This window comes from Leishmania braziliensis, chromosome 4 (genome assembly GCF_000002845.2).
Source record: "Leishmania braziliensis MHOM/BR/75/M2904 complete genome, chromosome 4".
Classification (NCBI taxonomy): Eukaryota; Euglenozoa; class Kinetoplastea; order Trypanosomatida; family Trypanosomatidae; genus Leishmania; species Leishmania braziliensis.
In genome coordinates this window covers 88,853-103,749 of record NC_009297.2, presented here as the reverse complement: position 1 = coordinate 103,749, position 14,897 = coordinate 88,853, and the positions used below count along the sequence as shown (strand labels likewise).

Genomic DNA, 14,897 nt, shown 5'->3' with positions numbered 1-14,897 from the left:
CTAAAAAAGGAAAGGAAGAAGGGAGATGAGAAAAAAGAAACAAGAAAAGACGGGAAAAAAGGGAAAAAAGGAAAAAAAAAAAAAACAGAAAAGAAGGAGATAAAAAGAAAAGAAGCGAACAAGGGAAAAAAAAAGAAGAAAAAAAAAGAGAAGAGAAAGAAAAACGAATAAAAAAAAAAGAAAAACAGGAAAAACAGAAGGGAAAAACAAAGGAGAGCGGAAGGGGGGAGAGGAAAAATAGTATACGCAAAAAAGAAAAGGCAAAAGAAAAAGCAGAAGGAGAAATTGAAAAGAAAAGGAAGAGAGAAAAAAGGGGGAAAAAAGAATAAAAAAAAAAAAAGAAAAAAGAGAGGGTTAAAAAAAATATTAATAAAAGGAAAAGAAAAAGGAGAAAGAAAAAAAAAAAATAAAAAAGAAAAAGAAAAATAAAAAAAATAGGAAGGAAAGTAAAAAAAATAAATGAGGACAGAAGAAAAAGAAACAATGAAAAAAAAAGAAAGATAGGGAAGAAAAAAGAAAAAAATATAGGGCAAAATAAAAAAAAACAAATTAAAAGAAGGGTAATAGATGAAGAACAGACAGGTTCAGTAGTAAGAAATTCATGTGATAAGTTATGGGGAAACAGAAGGTGGAGGTATCTAAGAATAAAGCGCTCAGTTCAAGGGATGCAAGAAATGATCACCGCAGAACACGTTCCGCATGGGACATCAAAGGAACAACAACGATTCCTGGTTGTCGTAGAGAGGAATATGCAGGTTACGTGGCACGATGGTGAGGGGGGCGTGACGTTTTCGAATAGTATTGGTGTTGCGGGGGACGAAATGGGGCGGTGGCAATGGCGCCTCGGTTGAAAATCACACCAGTGCCAAATGCATCGTTAGATGCATCCCCTGGTGTGGCGAGGATGGGTGAGCGAGACCCACGAACCAGGCGTCGTCTTCCAGTCCAAGCACCGTGAGCATCTCCCCCGTCACGGTGGGGCCGAGGAAGGGGTAGCGTGCCTGCAGCGCCACCTCCGCGCGCATCTTCACAGGGGAGGGGGGGGGGGCTGGCATGACCCGAGAGTCCAGTGGGGTGGTGGGTGGCACTGGAGGCTCATACATGGCAGGTGCCAACCGGTTGCCCCCGGGCTTTTCCCAGGCGTATTCTTTGACCTGCTTGAGCGCGCGCGAAGGGCAGCAACGGATTCCTCAAGCCCCCACGCGATATGGACATCGTCCTCATTATTCTCCGGAAGACATGCCCATTTTCCCATACACATGCCCTGCCGCGATAAGGCGGACCTCCCCCTATCGACTACTCTGTGATGAGATCAGCGCCGCTGACACGCATACACACACACACACACACACACACACACACACACACACACACACAGACATACGCTCATCCGTACTCGGTCTCCAGCACCCACGCAACGGCAAACACCGCTGGTAGCTCCATCAGGGTCACACGTTTCGTCCACTAAATATCGGTCACCCCTACCTCGCTCAGGCCATGTGTCATGTAGCGTTTTGGCTTCTTCGCATGCGCCGGTACCGACTTCATGCCGCCGCACGTGGGGTCGATGTCGATCGGCGACTCCCAGACAGAGCGGCCGGTTAAGAGCACCTCGCGGTCGATGTAGTCGACCACGTTGGAGTAGTTGTACTGGACCACCTGCGCAAGGTTCTTCTTGGTGTAGAGGTCGTACTGATACTTCCACTCCGGCACGTTCGGCCACTTCATCAGCGTCTCCTCCTGCGCCATCTCGCGGCGGACGGCCTCCTGGTAGACCGGGTCTACGGCGGCGTACGGCTGCGCTGTGGCGGGGACTTCCTCCTCCACTGAGAGCACGACTGCTCCGTCGATGGACGTCAGGCCAAGAGACTGCACATAGGCCAGTCCATCCTTTGCATCGTAGGTGACCCGCACCTCCCACGGGCCCTCGATTTCGTCTGGGTGTACAGGACGCGGCACATCATCCACTTTGGTGTACTGCGGCGGCGTGGTCGTGATGTTGGGGAAATAGCCGAGCTGAATGACTGTCTTGCTGAGGACAGAGCGCTGCTGGTACTTGATATGCTCGAGCGGGCTGCGTGGGGGCGGGGGTCGCGTCTTGGGGGGCGGCACCGGTAGCTGCGCTGCCTGGACGACGTCGTGGGCAACCGCGTTGCCGTCGTCCTTGCCGTTCGACTCGGCAGCCGATGTGCCACGGTGTCCACTGTACACCCCCGGGGCAAGCTCTACCACTGTGTAGTCGTACACGCTCGCCGACTCGGCACCTCCCGTGCTGCTGCCAGGCCACTTATAGTACTCCTCTACATCGCGCCGCTCTGTCATGTACTGTTGCCACAGCTGCTCCGCGTCGCGCTTCTTCGCCAGGACCTCCTCGGGCAGCTGCATCGTGAGGGCCACAATGCCCTTGTGCTCCTCGAACACGTCGAAGCGTCCAAGCAACTCCCGCAGCCGCTCTTCGTCGACGCGGCGGCTCAGCACCAGCTTCACCGTACACATCGAGCAGTGGGCCCCGGGCGGGGGTGGCGGCCCCGGTGGGTAGCGGTAGATGCCTTTGGCGAGACGCTCCTGGAAGATGCGCACCGCCTCGGCTGTCGCCTCCGCGTCGCGCTCCTTCACTACCCTCTTCACATTCTCCATCGAGTCCTCCACCATCTTCAGTCGCGACGGCGCCGGCATCGCCCCCAGCTCTTCCTGGTGCTTCAGGTAGTGCTCTCTGATGGTGCTCAGCATGTTGCGCTCCTTCAGCAATGACAGCCATACCTGCTGCAGATCCGCAAGGCTCTTGCGGCGCAAGCATTCCAGTGGCCAAGCCCCACCAGGGATGGCCGGCCGCTTGTTGTTCAGGAAGTTTCCATCGACAAACTCGTACAGCGCCGCCACGTTGGCACGCCGCGCAGAGCGCCGCATCTTCTCCGCTTCTCTGCTTCCGGGGGTTTTTCCTTGTCTCTGTGGCTGTGAGTATGTCTTGACGTGGCTGTACCACCCCCTTTCCCCATTGCAGACTTCAGCAGAAACGCAGGCAACAGGCAAGCAAACGTGTCAGCCACGTCAGCAGCAATACGAGACCTCTTTAGCGTGCCGTGCAAGACATGTGCGAATGAATTTGTGAGAAAGTGAGAGGGGGGCGGGGGGGTGGGTGGGTGTGGAGAAGGGGGAAGGGAAGGGCCGAGCAGAACTCATCAAGCACCAGGAGGATGCACGGATGCCTTACCTGCGTACCCACATATGCAACTATCTGATCCTCGCTTGTGACGCCCACGTGCTTGTGACTTGGCTGTTCCACGATGGTGTGCGTGTGCCTGCGTTGGGGTGTTTTGTTCGTTGTCTCCCTTTGAGGTCATTCGTGTGTGTCCCCCCCCCTTCCCCCCTCATCACCGACAAACATGTCTTACGAGAGAGCGAGGGAGGAGGATAACACAGGAGAGAGAGAGAGAGAGAGAGAGAGAGCCACGCACTCACACATACGTGTGCAGCTGATGGCGATGGGAGTGGCTGCGCTGAAAAGATGTGTGGGAAATCCGGAGACGTGAAAAGGCGTGATGTCCGGCAGCGGGGAGGACCCCGAGCCGCGCCATCTGCTTGGGTGACGCCTTCACGTCTCTCCCGCCGTAGCAATGCTGCCGCCTTGCCTGAGAACCGGTCGTTCGTTACGCGAACATGCGCCGCATCATTCTCTTCTCCTTCGCCACCTCCGCCTGGCGACCTTGCTCCACGGCGTGCGTCAACTGCAGCACCGCCGCATCAAGAGCATCACTGCCCCCGGCAGGATGAGCTGCTCCTCCTCCTGAGGCTGCTGCTGCTGCTGCTTTCAGCGTACATATATCTGCCTCAGCCAAAGCCCAGTCGGAAAGCTTTACGTAGCAGGTGGCGCGACGCAGCAGCGCCTTGCCAGCCGGGGTGTCGCTAAAGTGAGCTGAGGCGCGGCTTTGCGCGCCGGCATCGAGGGCGGCTCGCAGCGTAGGTTGCTCTAGCACGGCGGTTGCACATTTAACTCCCTCTTGGTAACGTCCTAGCTTCATGTTGGCCAGCACAAGGTTGTTGAGAGTGGTGGCGTACAGCTGCGTCACTTGCGCTTGGAGCTCGAGCAGCGCTGCCTCCGCTGAGGCCGTTGCAGTCGTCGTAGATGGCGATTCGTTCCCACTGACCGCCGCCGCTTTCTTTGGTTGCTTGCGGCGTTGCTCTTCCTGTAGCATCTGCACGAGCCCGCCGTTGCCATCCGCGTCGCTGCCGCCGCCATTGGCGTATCCCAGAGCAACGGGGGAGGCTGACTGGACCACATCACATGGCAGGTACTCGGCGAGGTGGAGGTATACCTTCTTGTACTGGAAGGAGGCGCCACGTGGGTTGCCGGCTTGCAGCGCGGCGTTACCCGCCGTCTTGGCTGCCTGCGCTTGCTGCAGGCAGTAGGCGGCTTTGGGGCACGAGCTGGGCGGCACTGACGCGGAAGAGAGTGAGGAGGGCACCGTCATGCTCATAATTACGTGCGCCACTGTGTACGCGTTTACTCAAGACAAAAGGGAAAAAGAAAAGGCGTCGGCGTCTGCATTGTGTGTCTCGCTGCGTTACGGCCCCGCCAACACTTTGCGGCAGTTGTGCGTGAGTGGCTTCGCCCCGATGAGTGTGGTGCGGTCGGTAGGGCGTGTCATCGGGTTCCGTCGCGGGTGAATGAGGCGGTGAAGAGCCAAGGGCAGGGGTGGGGCGGAAACAAAAGGTGCGGGGGAGGAGAAGAAACTGATAAGGGAGGAAATCCAATGACGACGCCCCTGCGTGGATGAGCGAAGTGTGCACGTTCCCCCATCTTCTTCTCGCGTTCTCTTTCAGTGCGCAGGCGATGGCCCCATTCGACAAGGCCCCCGCCCTCCCTCCCTCCCTCCGAAAGGTAACCAGAGCGAAGAAGTGGCTTGGCAGTATGCATACGTGTGAGTGCGTCAGTGTGGCGATGTGCGTGAGCGCGTTGGAATTTGAGGATGAACGTTAGGTGCCAGGATAAGCAGGAGAGAGAGAGGGAGATACAAAGAGGCTCATCCCTTCCCCACGCCATCTCCCCCTCTTTCGCCTACGTCTGCGTTGGGGGGAGGGGGCTCACGTCAGCCACGATGCTGTTGTGGTTGCTGCTGCTGTCTCTGCCGACGCGACTTGTCTTGTTCCGCTTTCCGAAGCGCAAGCAGAGCATGATGCATGTCGGCTGGCAGTGCAGCCTGCACCACCACGCGGTTAGGTCCCTCCTCATTGCTCGCCTGGCCGTCACCGCTTGTGGTGGCGAGGATGTTAACCGCGTAGGCGTGGAGCGCGGCTCGTTGCATCCCGAACGTCGTTCCCGAGTGGCCTGCGGCTACCCCGGCATGGTAGCGAGCGTCGCCAACAAGAGGGAAGCCGAGTTGCGCAAAGTGCTGCCGTATCTGGTGCCGCCGCCCGCTGCGCAGCTCCACCTGCACGTAGGCGACCCCAGTAGACGCGAAATACTCGAGTACACGGTAGCACGTGATGGCATTCCGCTGGTCTTGTAGAGCGGCGTGCAGGGTGGCGTACTGCTGATGTACATGTGCAAGAGAACAGGGAGAGCTGGGGATACTCGATGACTGCGACAACGTCGAGGCGGCGCCCGCGACCGAGAGCGTGTCTGCGCTGTGTCGCGCGGACAACTGAAGCTGACAGTCATGGCTCAGCGACAGCGCTGGACGCCAGCGGATGGAGGCCGCCGTGGCGCCAGCCGCGTACACCGGTGCGCACACAACAGTGCTCGCCATCGGGGACAAGAAGGGCGATACGCTGAAGAGCGGCGCCACCTCTGCGCTGTCATTGCTGTACGGCACAGTGGACGCGCTGGACGAGGACGAGAAGGGAGGCCACCGTTGCACGAGCGCCCGATACGTCTTGCGTATGTGGTGCTCTCGTATCATCGTGTCGGTGGCGCCGTGCAGCGCGGCCGCGTTGCGGGCAACAAGGACGACGCCGCTCGTGCCCACGTCAATGCGGTTTACGAGCCCCTGTTGACGAAGAACTGGCACGCAGGAAGGTGGAGAGGACGGTGGCAGTGACGACGAGGACGCACGGGCGTCACGATGCTCGTCGTTGCCATCCGCTGTCACCACCCCTCCCGCCCTCCAGGGCAGCTCGCAAGTGAGAAAGGGGTACACGAGAGACGGGTAGTGTGCGTGCAGGGTGCAGTTCACGCCGGCAGGCTTGTAGACCGCGTGCAGTCCGTGCGGGAGTATTGGTGGGGAGGCGAGTAGAACGATTGCGTCAGGTAAGCCATCCTTGTCATCCTCGCTCAACGAGGCTTCCACGCTAGCGGGCGTGGCCGCTGCGGCAGTGCCCACGAGGGCGCTGGTTGGACTATCGACTGCTGGTACGGTCGCGGCTGACTGAGCTGTGAAGGTTGCCTGCTCCCCCTTCTGCTGGGGAGAGCATGACGCCGTGGGTGGAACGTCGAGGACGGGGCGGCAGTGGCGGTCATGCCAGTAGTCCACGGCAGCTTGCAGGCTCACCACGAAGAGGTTCATGGCGAGCGGGGGGGCAACCGTCGTTGATGCGGACTGAGTTGCGGCTGCGACTGCGACGGAGGCCGCTTCCTCACCCTCCCTCTTTGGGTCCACATCGTCGCCACGCACGTAACGGGCAAAGAAGGCCTCCGTCGTGCGCGTTGGGTAGCGGTCGAGGCGCCGCAGCGTGCGACCGACAAGGCGTGCGGCGGCGTTGCGGTCCCACTCAGCCGGTGGCAACACAAGGGCTGGTGGCGCTGATGCGCTGTCGTTCCCTTCCTCTGCTGTGCGGGGGCTGGTCGCGGTCGTGGTGGGGGTGGCGGAAATGGGCGCGGCGTAATCGCGCGGCTGCCGCGGGTCTTTCTTTAGGCCTGGCGTCGCCGCCGCCCCTACGACTGCCTCCTCCTTCGCTGCCGCTGCCGCTGTCACTACGCGCTTGAAGAAGGATCGGTGGAAGATGCCCTTGAAGTAGTTGGCCACCGCGTGCGCCTTATCGTGCGGCGCAATGAAATAAAGGACTTGCGGAAGTGGAGGCGGGGAAGGAGATGTGGCCTGCGGGTGGCATCCAACGCTGGGGTGTGGGGCGATGGTGCGAGGTGCGTCGGAGAGGGAGGGGAGAGGGGCACCGTCCGTCGTCGACAGGGACGACGCAGACGGCCGTGACACCTGGTCGAGGCGCTGCAGCAGGAGCGCCGTGACGACTGCGGCCGCGCTCTCTGGCGCCAGCACCACAGCCGCTTTCTCTTGTAGTTCCTCCTCGCTGTGTGGCTGCACTTCCAGCACTCGCGCCAGCTCGCGCAGCGCCACACCGTCGCTGTCCGCGATTTGGCTTAGCGTTTCGCAGTAGAGAGAGAGGTGGTAGTTGCGCCAGTCCTGCACGGCGGCACAGAGATGGCAAAACACCTGCGGCGACACCACGTGAACGTCCGTGATGTCTGTGCTGGGGCTTGGTGCCTGCACCGACGACGATCTTGCGAGAAGGCTGGTAGCATTACCTGAGGCAGAGATGGGTCTTGCTGATAGTCCGGCCGCTGCGTACGCCTCTGGCGGGGGTGGCTGAAGCAGCGCGATAGCCGTCTGCGCAAAGGCGCCTTCGAACACACTGACAGCCTTCTCACTGTCTCTGCGTCCTTGTTGCCTCTGTTGAGTGGCGACCGCGCGTGCGACCATGCTGCTGCCGAGCGTGAGGAAGAGGGTGTGCACGTAGTCGTGCAGGGCCGCGTAGTCGGCAGGCACGTTAAGGAAGAGCGCGGCGCATGTGTGTGTGCGTGCGTTGCGCAGCACCGTCGCGACTGTCAAGTTGTCCTTCCCACCCACCTCCAACACCTCACCGAGCACACAGAGTGTGTACCACGGCAGCTTCTCCAGTGCGTGACTGCGAAGGAGGTACGCGCGCGGCATTGTCCTATTCGGCCCCTTGCAACAACTGCCGCCGCCGGCACGCTTCGATGGTCGTCGCGGTTCCTGGAAGCGGATGAGGGAGGCTGGGAGGTGACGCGGGAGGTGCTGCAGCACCCATAGACGACGTCGCAGGCGAACTACGCACGTCGGTGGGGTACCTGTGGCACGGCCGGCTGCCACCTCCGCAGCCGCGGCTGCCTCCAACAACTGCGACGGTGCTACCTTCACCCTGTTCCCCGCAGACTTCGCCTGGCACTCCCCGCACTGCTCTTCAGAAGCGGTCAGGTGTGACAGCACGCGCAGCCCCGGCGACGGCGGGTATTGAAGTAGGCGCAGCTCTGTCGGCGTCACGGGGGCAAGGGCAAGGCGCCTCGGCAGCGGCGGAAGCGTGCTGCTGGACGAGTTCGCCGAGCCTCGTTGAGGTGAGGGTCGCCACGGCACGCGGTGTCGGTGCAGCACCGACGCCGTAGAGAAGAGTTCCGCCACGGACAGTTGCTGGGGCACCGTAGAGAAGGTGCTGTGCGGCTCGGTCGGTGCCGCAGATGCGAAAGGGGGTTGTGTTGCGTCACCTGCAAGAAGACTGTCGATGGCGACCTGCCACTGGCCCTGCAGCAGCAGCGCCGCCATCGACTTGTCTTCCTCCCGTGTCCCTACCACATCCTCGCGACCATCAAGCACGTCCTGCCCCAGCTCGCCGTTGAGAAGAGACTGCTGGGCGTCAAAAACGTTGCTCGTACCAGGCGCATGCGTGCTGTGGCGCGCATGCCACTGCTTAAGCTCCGTGTACCAGGACGATGCCCACGCAGCGAGGCGACGTTCGGCCTGCGCCGTAGCGTCCTCTCCGCCATTTCCAGAGTCCTTTGGTGCAGCAGCGTCCTGCCAAACGACGGAGCGCGGCACGGAGACGGCACCACGGCCACCCCGAGACGCTGACGCTGTCAGCAGTTCTTCCACTGCCGCAGCGTAAAAGCGATGGTAATCCGACGTGGCGACCTGCGTGGCTGCGACGCGTATGTCGTGCAGGAGGACCGCGTAGTGCTCTAGCATGCGGCGCTCCGTTAGTGATACCGCCCCACCCGCTTTGAGAGGAGTGTTCGCGGTTGGTGCCGTCGGTGGACTGAAGCCGAGGTGATTCTGCGTGGTATGGCTGTCAGCGCCTTCTTCATACCCGATGTCCGCGAGCGTGGCGACACTATCACCGCCGCCAACACGGTGCAGCGCCACCATATGAGAGGAGGAGAGCTCACCAGATCGCTGTGCAGCGGCTGCCGCCACGGATGCCTCCACCGCTGCTTGGGTGCGCGAGGTATGGATGACACACCAACTGCGGAACGCCTGCGCTGCGTGGATGGCGTCTGCGAGCTGACGGCGTCTCCTCGCACGGTCGGCGAGGCGGCTGCAGTCAATGCTGTGGGAGCTGGCGGAGAAACGCATCTCCTCTGTCGAAGCGATCTGGTGCGCCTTCGGCCGCCTTCGCCTGGAGCTGCGCTCACACTCGTTCGGTGCGTGGCTCGAGGATATGCGCAATGACGAGTCCGACAGCGTGTGTGGAAGTAGGTCACCGTGTATGAAAAAGGAGGCACGCCTCAACTGAAGCGTCCATAGCGGCGGTGACGACGTTCTGCACAAAATGTCTGACCAGCGCCGAGACACCGCCAGCGCATGAGCTGCCCGCATGGAGAAAAGACACACGTGTGTGTGTGTGTGTGTGTGTGTGTGTGTGTGTGTGTGCACCTCCGTGCGAAATTACAAGGACGACGTGAGAGTGGAGAGGTTGGCAGAAGGGGGAGAGGGAAGTACGATGCCAACGATGGAAAGCAAAAAAGGGGGTGCGTGGGCTGGCGGTACGTCATGCTGAGCAAATACCGTCACGTGCATGAGGAGGACGCCGATGCCTTAAGCGCCGCGTTTCTTTGCTCTTTCTCTCACCTGTGCATGTCCGTGCATCTGTGTGTGTGCCCACACACACACACACACACACACGAAGACCCCCGCTCCCTCGACAACGTGAGGGAGAGAGAGAGGACCGCACCGAGGCCACGCCTGCAGGAAGAGAGTGCGAGGCCACCTGTCTCACCTGGCGGCGACATGAGGGGGTGCGGATGGGCGGGGGACTCATCCCGAGGAAACAGGCAGTGGAAGGAACGAGAGGGGGGACCATAAGGCCACTGGGGCCCCTTCCCAAAGACAATGGGGAACTACAAAGTAGCGCTGGCAGATGGAGTGAAGCGCTCGCTCCTACACAGCAGAGAAAGCGAAAAGCCTGGACAGTCCCCACCCGACCTCGTCGCACCGTTGTGTCCTGAGAAGGGTGTGCCACAGTCAATCAATCAAGCAAAGACGACATCCTCTTCTGCAGGGACCGGCGCACTCTCGCTTGCAGGCTTGGGAAGGGTGAGGAGGAGGAGAGAGGGAGGGCGAGAGCGCACGCGCGAGTCCACGTTAGTCGGCCAGCATATATTTTTTTTTTGCGGTCCAAGGCACGCCTCCTCCTTAGTACACTGATGCGCACGTGTCTGCCTGTTTGTACCTGTTTACTGTTCCACTACTCGAAGCCGATTGACCACAGCAGAAGACACCAAGCCGCACCGGCCCCTAAAACAAGGCAACACCCTCACCTGCCACAGCCAGCGATCGAGTGGCAGGGCGGGCGAAAGGAGAAATTGAAGGGCTGCCATTTTTTCCAGTCACGCACAGTGCAGGGCCGCAGACAGACAGGCAGGCAGACGAGAGAGAGGGACACACACACACACACACACACGCGCAGAGGCGAGCAGCAGCCCCCCAAAACGCGCTGCTGCTCTCGACTGATCCATCCAGCCAAGTCTTCCTCCATTCGATTCACTCGCTGCCCCTCCCCGCCTTCTCTCTCTCTCCACACACACACACACACACACACGCCAACGAGCAAGCAGAGATACAATCAAAGGAGAGAACGTGGCGCACATCCACCAGCGCAGCTCAAAGGAAAAGTGGGCAAATGAAGAAGACGGAGCGGCGCCGGGGTACACGCCGGGGCAGCGAACCAGACAGAGAGGGGGAGACCAGACAGGATTTGAACGTGTGTGGAGGGAGGGGGAGGAGGGAGGGAGGAGGCGATACCCACACACACGCACACAGTGGGGGGAGGCACGAAACGAAAGGAAAAATAGTGCAGAAATAAACGACAAGAGAAAACCAAGCAAAAATGCAAACGCCGCAGAGAAGAGGATGAAGGGGGGAGGGGAGGGGTGGGTAGTATGAGGTGGGTGGCCCTGGCAAACACTGGCGTGCTCAGCATTGCGAATTTGTTGCCTGCCGACGTCTGCCCATGTGTGCATGTGAGGGGGGGGGAGGAATACCCAATGAGTAACTAGAGTTCTTTTACCGTCCAACACCATCATTCCACCGTGAACAGGTCACCAACTACAGGCACACAGCACCACAGTCCATCCACACCCCTGTGCCACACTGCAGCTAAATCCCCGTCGTCTCGGACGAGACGTCTCTGCCATGGAATCGGGCCGTTGCGTCTCATGAGCTCTTTTTGTCCTTCCTTGTCCCTTCTTCGGGTACTTGCTGCACGATCGGTGCCCGACGGATCTGACCAGACTGCATGCCTTGATCCGGGCAGTCTGCGCCCATGGTCCCTCTCTGCTCGGGAGCAGAGGTAGTGGTGTCTGTCCTGCAGGTCAATATAGGGGAATGGCGGCGTGGCGTTGAAGGCCGGTGACCAAGCCCGTAATCCAGGCTGTCGACGTCGGTGCCTCTGATGCAGGGCTGATTTATGCCGACCTCTTTACTTTGTCGTCGTGCTCCAGCACGCCGTGGCCGAAGAGAAGCGAAAAGATGAGAGGTGCATGCGGCGTGCTGGTGGCGCCAGTGTTTGGGCCTCCATGCATCGCACTGTCCCGTTTGCCACCATCGTAGAGCCCGTGCTCAGCGGCATGACGAGGAGGTTGCAGTCCGTAGCAGAGCAGCAACCATACCTGCCTTTTTTTGTATTTTGTATTTTGGCTGATCAAAGGTGTTTCTGGCAGCACGTCAAGTCCTCAGCCTCCCCCCCGCGGCTTCACATTCGGCGTGATCGCTGCAAGCCAGGGGGGTGGGGCCGTAAACTCTTGCCGCTGCGCCTATGCGTGTACGATGCCCATTAAGCATCGCGGCTCCTCCTGGCTTGATGTCGATCTGTCTACCCCACCACCTGCCCACTGCGGGTAAGGTAGCCTCGCAAAACAGAGGGGGGGGGTCGTTGCCTGCACACCACTCGTTTTCCTTCGTCCGGTGAGTCTGCGCGCAGCCCGCCAGAGGGTGACGCGCTGAAGCGCACGCGATCGTTGCGCATGAGGAAGATTGTGCGCGTGCGGAGCTCTGAAGGGGCCCCTATGCCTGCATACCCGTGCGGGAGTTGCTGAAGCGCTGTCACAGCTCCGTCGTCTGGCGTGTACGCTCCCCGTGAGACATACCCAAGGCAGCCTCTTCGTATGGTTGAGGAGCGACACAAGCAGATGCGGCACAGCAGCACCGTGAAGTCAAGGGGCAGGCGATCTGCCTCTTCAAATCGACCGCTGTTGTCTGCGCATTGTGGCGGCTGCTGCTGCTGTGGCATGAAGGTGATCAGGGGCCGTCCCACACTGTTTGCGCTGGCACCGCAAAGTCACGCTGGTTCAACCAGTGCCTTGCAGAAAAGGGTGGAGACGATTCTTCGAAGGACCCTAGAGAAGAGTACACAGGAAAGGCGAGCGTATCGGCTAGCCCCGTCCAGTGCGTGGGTGTCAGTCGAAGTACTGACATTTACCCCATGCTCCTGCAATCCCCTCCCCCCACCCACACACAGAAGACGGAGATGAAAGGCACTGTTTCCCTCGTCTAGTCGAGAACCCCTCGCGCGTAGCGATGAAGGGGACACACTGAAGCGTCGCTTTGGGCAGAGAGAGAGAGTCGAATGCGCACTAGCGCGTTACTCGACGGGCTTCCACTATGGAATGGGGTGGGGGATTTAAAATGAGGAAGAATGAGGGTGAAGGAGAATCTGCCCTTTGGATTGTGCGTCTCCAAGTGGAGCCTCGTCAGTCCTTCTCCCCCCACGACCCGCCACGGAGGTGCTTCCGTCCAACATACTTCAAGTGACTCTGCACCCTGGTTCAGTCCCATTCACACATCTTCTGTAGTCCCCTGCTGAGACCATCGCGCGGTGCTGCTTCCCCCTCCTCTGCCCCTCCGAAAAGTCCTTGTGTAGGCTTGACGTAGCTTTTTACCACGTCCTTCGACTCCGCCTCACGGAAAGGAAGGGCAAGGCGGTGAGCGGGGGCGGGGGTAACGTGCGCCGGATGAGAAGTGCAGCTCGATAGGAAGTCGCACACACCCTCTACGCATACTCGACACCCTTCAACGGCACAGTCACCAATTCACGCCACGCATGGTCAAGGTAGTTGTACGTCTGATCCAGTGGGGAGGTCTTGAGCTCGGAGAGCGCCCCAGAAGCCCGGGACATGAGAGACTCGAAGTTCAGGAATTGGTGGAGCTTCTTGTCCGCCGTGTACACCTGCAACGCTGTCGCACACACCGTCGCTGCGGGAAGCAGCGTGAAGAAGGGCGCCTGACCGTCGATGGTCTTGTGCGCCACAGAAGGCTGGATAGAGGCGATCTCGACCAAGGGAGTCACCAGCTTGATGCCAACAGGGCGGTGCCGCCCCTCGGGGTTGGCGCCGGCCGGCTGACGGACTGACGCCAAGGCGTCCCTGACTGCATCCGTCGTCTTGGTGATAGTCGAAGAGGTGTCCGCGAAGAAGCACAGGTAATGGCGTGTGATCTGAATGTGGCCATTAACTTGAACGCCGCCGTGCATCGCGCTGCAGCGATAGGCGCCCAGGAGCAACTCGCCCTGCTCGACTAGCTCCCAAAAGTGCAGGCGAAAGCGGTCCAAGTCGTGCTGGTACTCGTACTGACGCATTTGCTCCTCCGTGCGGGTCGACACGTTCGTGGCGCCCTTCTCGAGGGATAGGACCGCGTGCGAGACAGAGCTCTTGATGTTGGAAAAAATTTCGCCGGCGCTGACGGACAGATGCTTCGTGAAGGACCCACCACCACTCGCAGTACCTGAGGCGGGGTTGTGGGCCTGGCCCGCACCGTGAGCGACCTGCTGTCGCTGCTGCGCTTCCTTCTGCTTCAGCATCTCCTTCTTGTGAGTAATGGCCTGGCGGAGCTGCTCATCCGGCGTTGGGTCCGTGCATGCCGGTGCGGGGGCTGGAGCGGGACCACTGTAAGTGAGCGATATAAGCTCCACATACAGATAATGCTCCACCGGTTGCCTTTGCTGTTGCTGCATCTGTTTGACTCGAGATGACGTCTGCACGTCCTGTCCTACGATCGTCAAACAACAACGAGAGGGGTGTGAGGGCGTGCGGCCGCGACGATGGGGTGGGGTGGGGAAATAGAGTTGGTACTAACCGTGATAGTGGAAGCGCAGTGCTAGCTGAAGAGAGAGAGAGAGAGAAACCTTTAGGAGAGCAGAGGCGACGTCCGTTAGGTAAGTTGAGGCGTAGGGAAAAGAAGGCGGTAGTGAAGTGAGAGAAGGCAGAGAGCGAGAGCAGCGGTGCAGTGCAGCAGTGGGTGATGTGGGGGCTGGCTCGAGGCCGCTCGTGTAACTGCCTTTCTGAAGACCGCTCCGTACTCTCGGCAATCCTGCAGGAAAGGGCGTGATGAGGGGGAGGCATCATCGAAAGAGGAGAGGGCGTGTGTGCACGCGTACGCTCCACACACACACACCGACAGACCCACGCACGCAGAGAGGGGGGAAGAGAGGGTGAGGGATCGTACGAGTTGCCGTCGTTTCTGGCTGCTCAGCGCCGTACTGTCTATTTGCTGACTTGCTTGTACATGCTCAGTTCCAATGAAGACAAAGACAAGCGAGGAGAAGACGACGACAGGGGGAGAGAGAGCGGAAGGGGGGGGGAGGGGAGAGAGAGGGGGCACGGAAAGAGAGAAGAGTATACACACGTGTGCTTTACAGAAGGCAGAGGCAAAAGGAACTCC

General features: G+C 59.7%; 4 protein-coding genes across 4 annotated transcripts; all 4 read right to left on the bottom strand.

Annotated features, from left to right (window-relative positions):
- Positions 1-1,464: 1,464 nt before the first annotated feature.
- Positions 1,465-2,907, bottom strand: LBRM_04_0310 (conserved hypothetical protein; the record flags this gene model as incomplete). The annotated part of the gene is made up of 1 exon (XM_001561666.2): positions 1,465-2,907. The coding sequence occupies one exon, from the start codon at positions 2,905-2,907 to the stop codon at positions 1,465-1,467; it is 1,443 nt and encodes a 480-aa protein (XP_001561716.2).
- Positions 2,908-3,647: 740 nt separating this feature from the next.
- LBRM_04_0300 (conserved hypothetical protein) lies at positions 3,648-4,475 on the bottom strand (the record flags this gene model as incomplete). The annotated part of the gene is made up of 1 exon (XM_001561665.1): positions 3,648-4,475. The coding sequence occupies one exon, from the start codon at positions 4,473-4,475 to the stop codon at positions 3,648-3,650; it is 828 nt and encodes a 275-aa protein (XP_001561715.1).
- A 612-nt stretch (positions 4,476-5,087) lies between these two features.
- On the bottom strand, positions 5,088-9,110 carry LBRM_04_0290 (RNA pseudouridylate synthase-like protein; the record flags this gene model as incomplete). Its single annotated transcript, XM_001561664.2, has 1 exon — positions 5,088-9,110. One exon carries the CDS (start codon positions 9,108-9,110, stop codon positions 5,088-5,090), a length of 4,023 nt encoding a protein of 1,340 aa, XP_001561714.2.
- A 4,120-nt stretch (positions 9,111-13,230) lies between these two features.
- On the bottom strand, positions 13,231-14,190 carry LBRM_04_0280 (conserved hypothetical protein; the record flags this gene model as incomplete). The annotated part of the gene is made up of 1 exon (XM_001561663.1): positions 13,231-14,190. One exon carries the CDS (start codon positions 14,188-14,190, stop codon positions 13,231-13,233), a length of 960 nt encoding a protein of 319 aa, XP_001561713.1.
- Between the last annotated feature and the right edge of the window lie 707 nt (positions 14,191-14,897).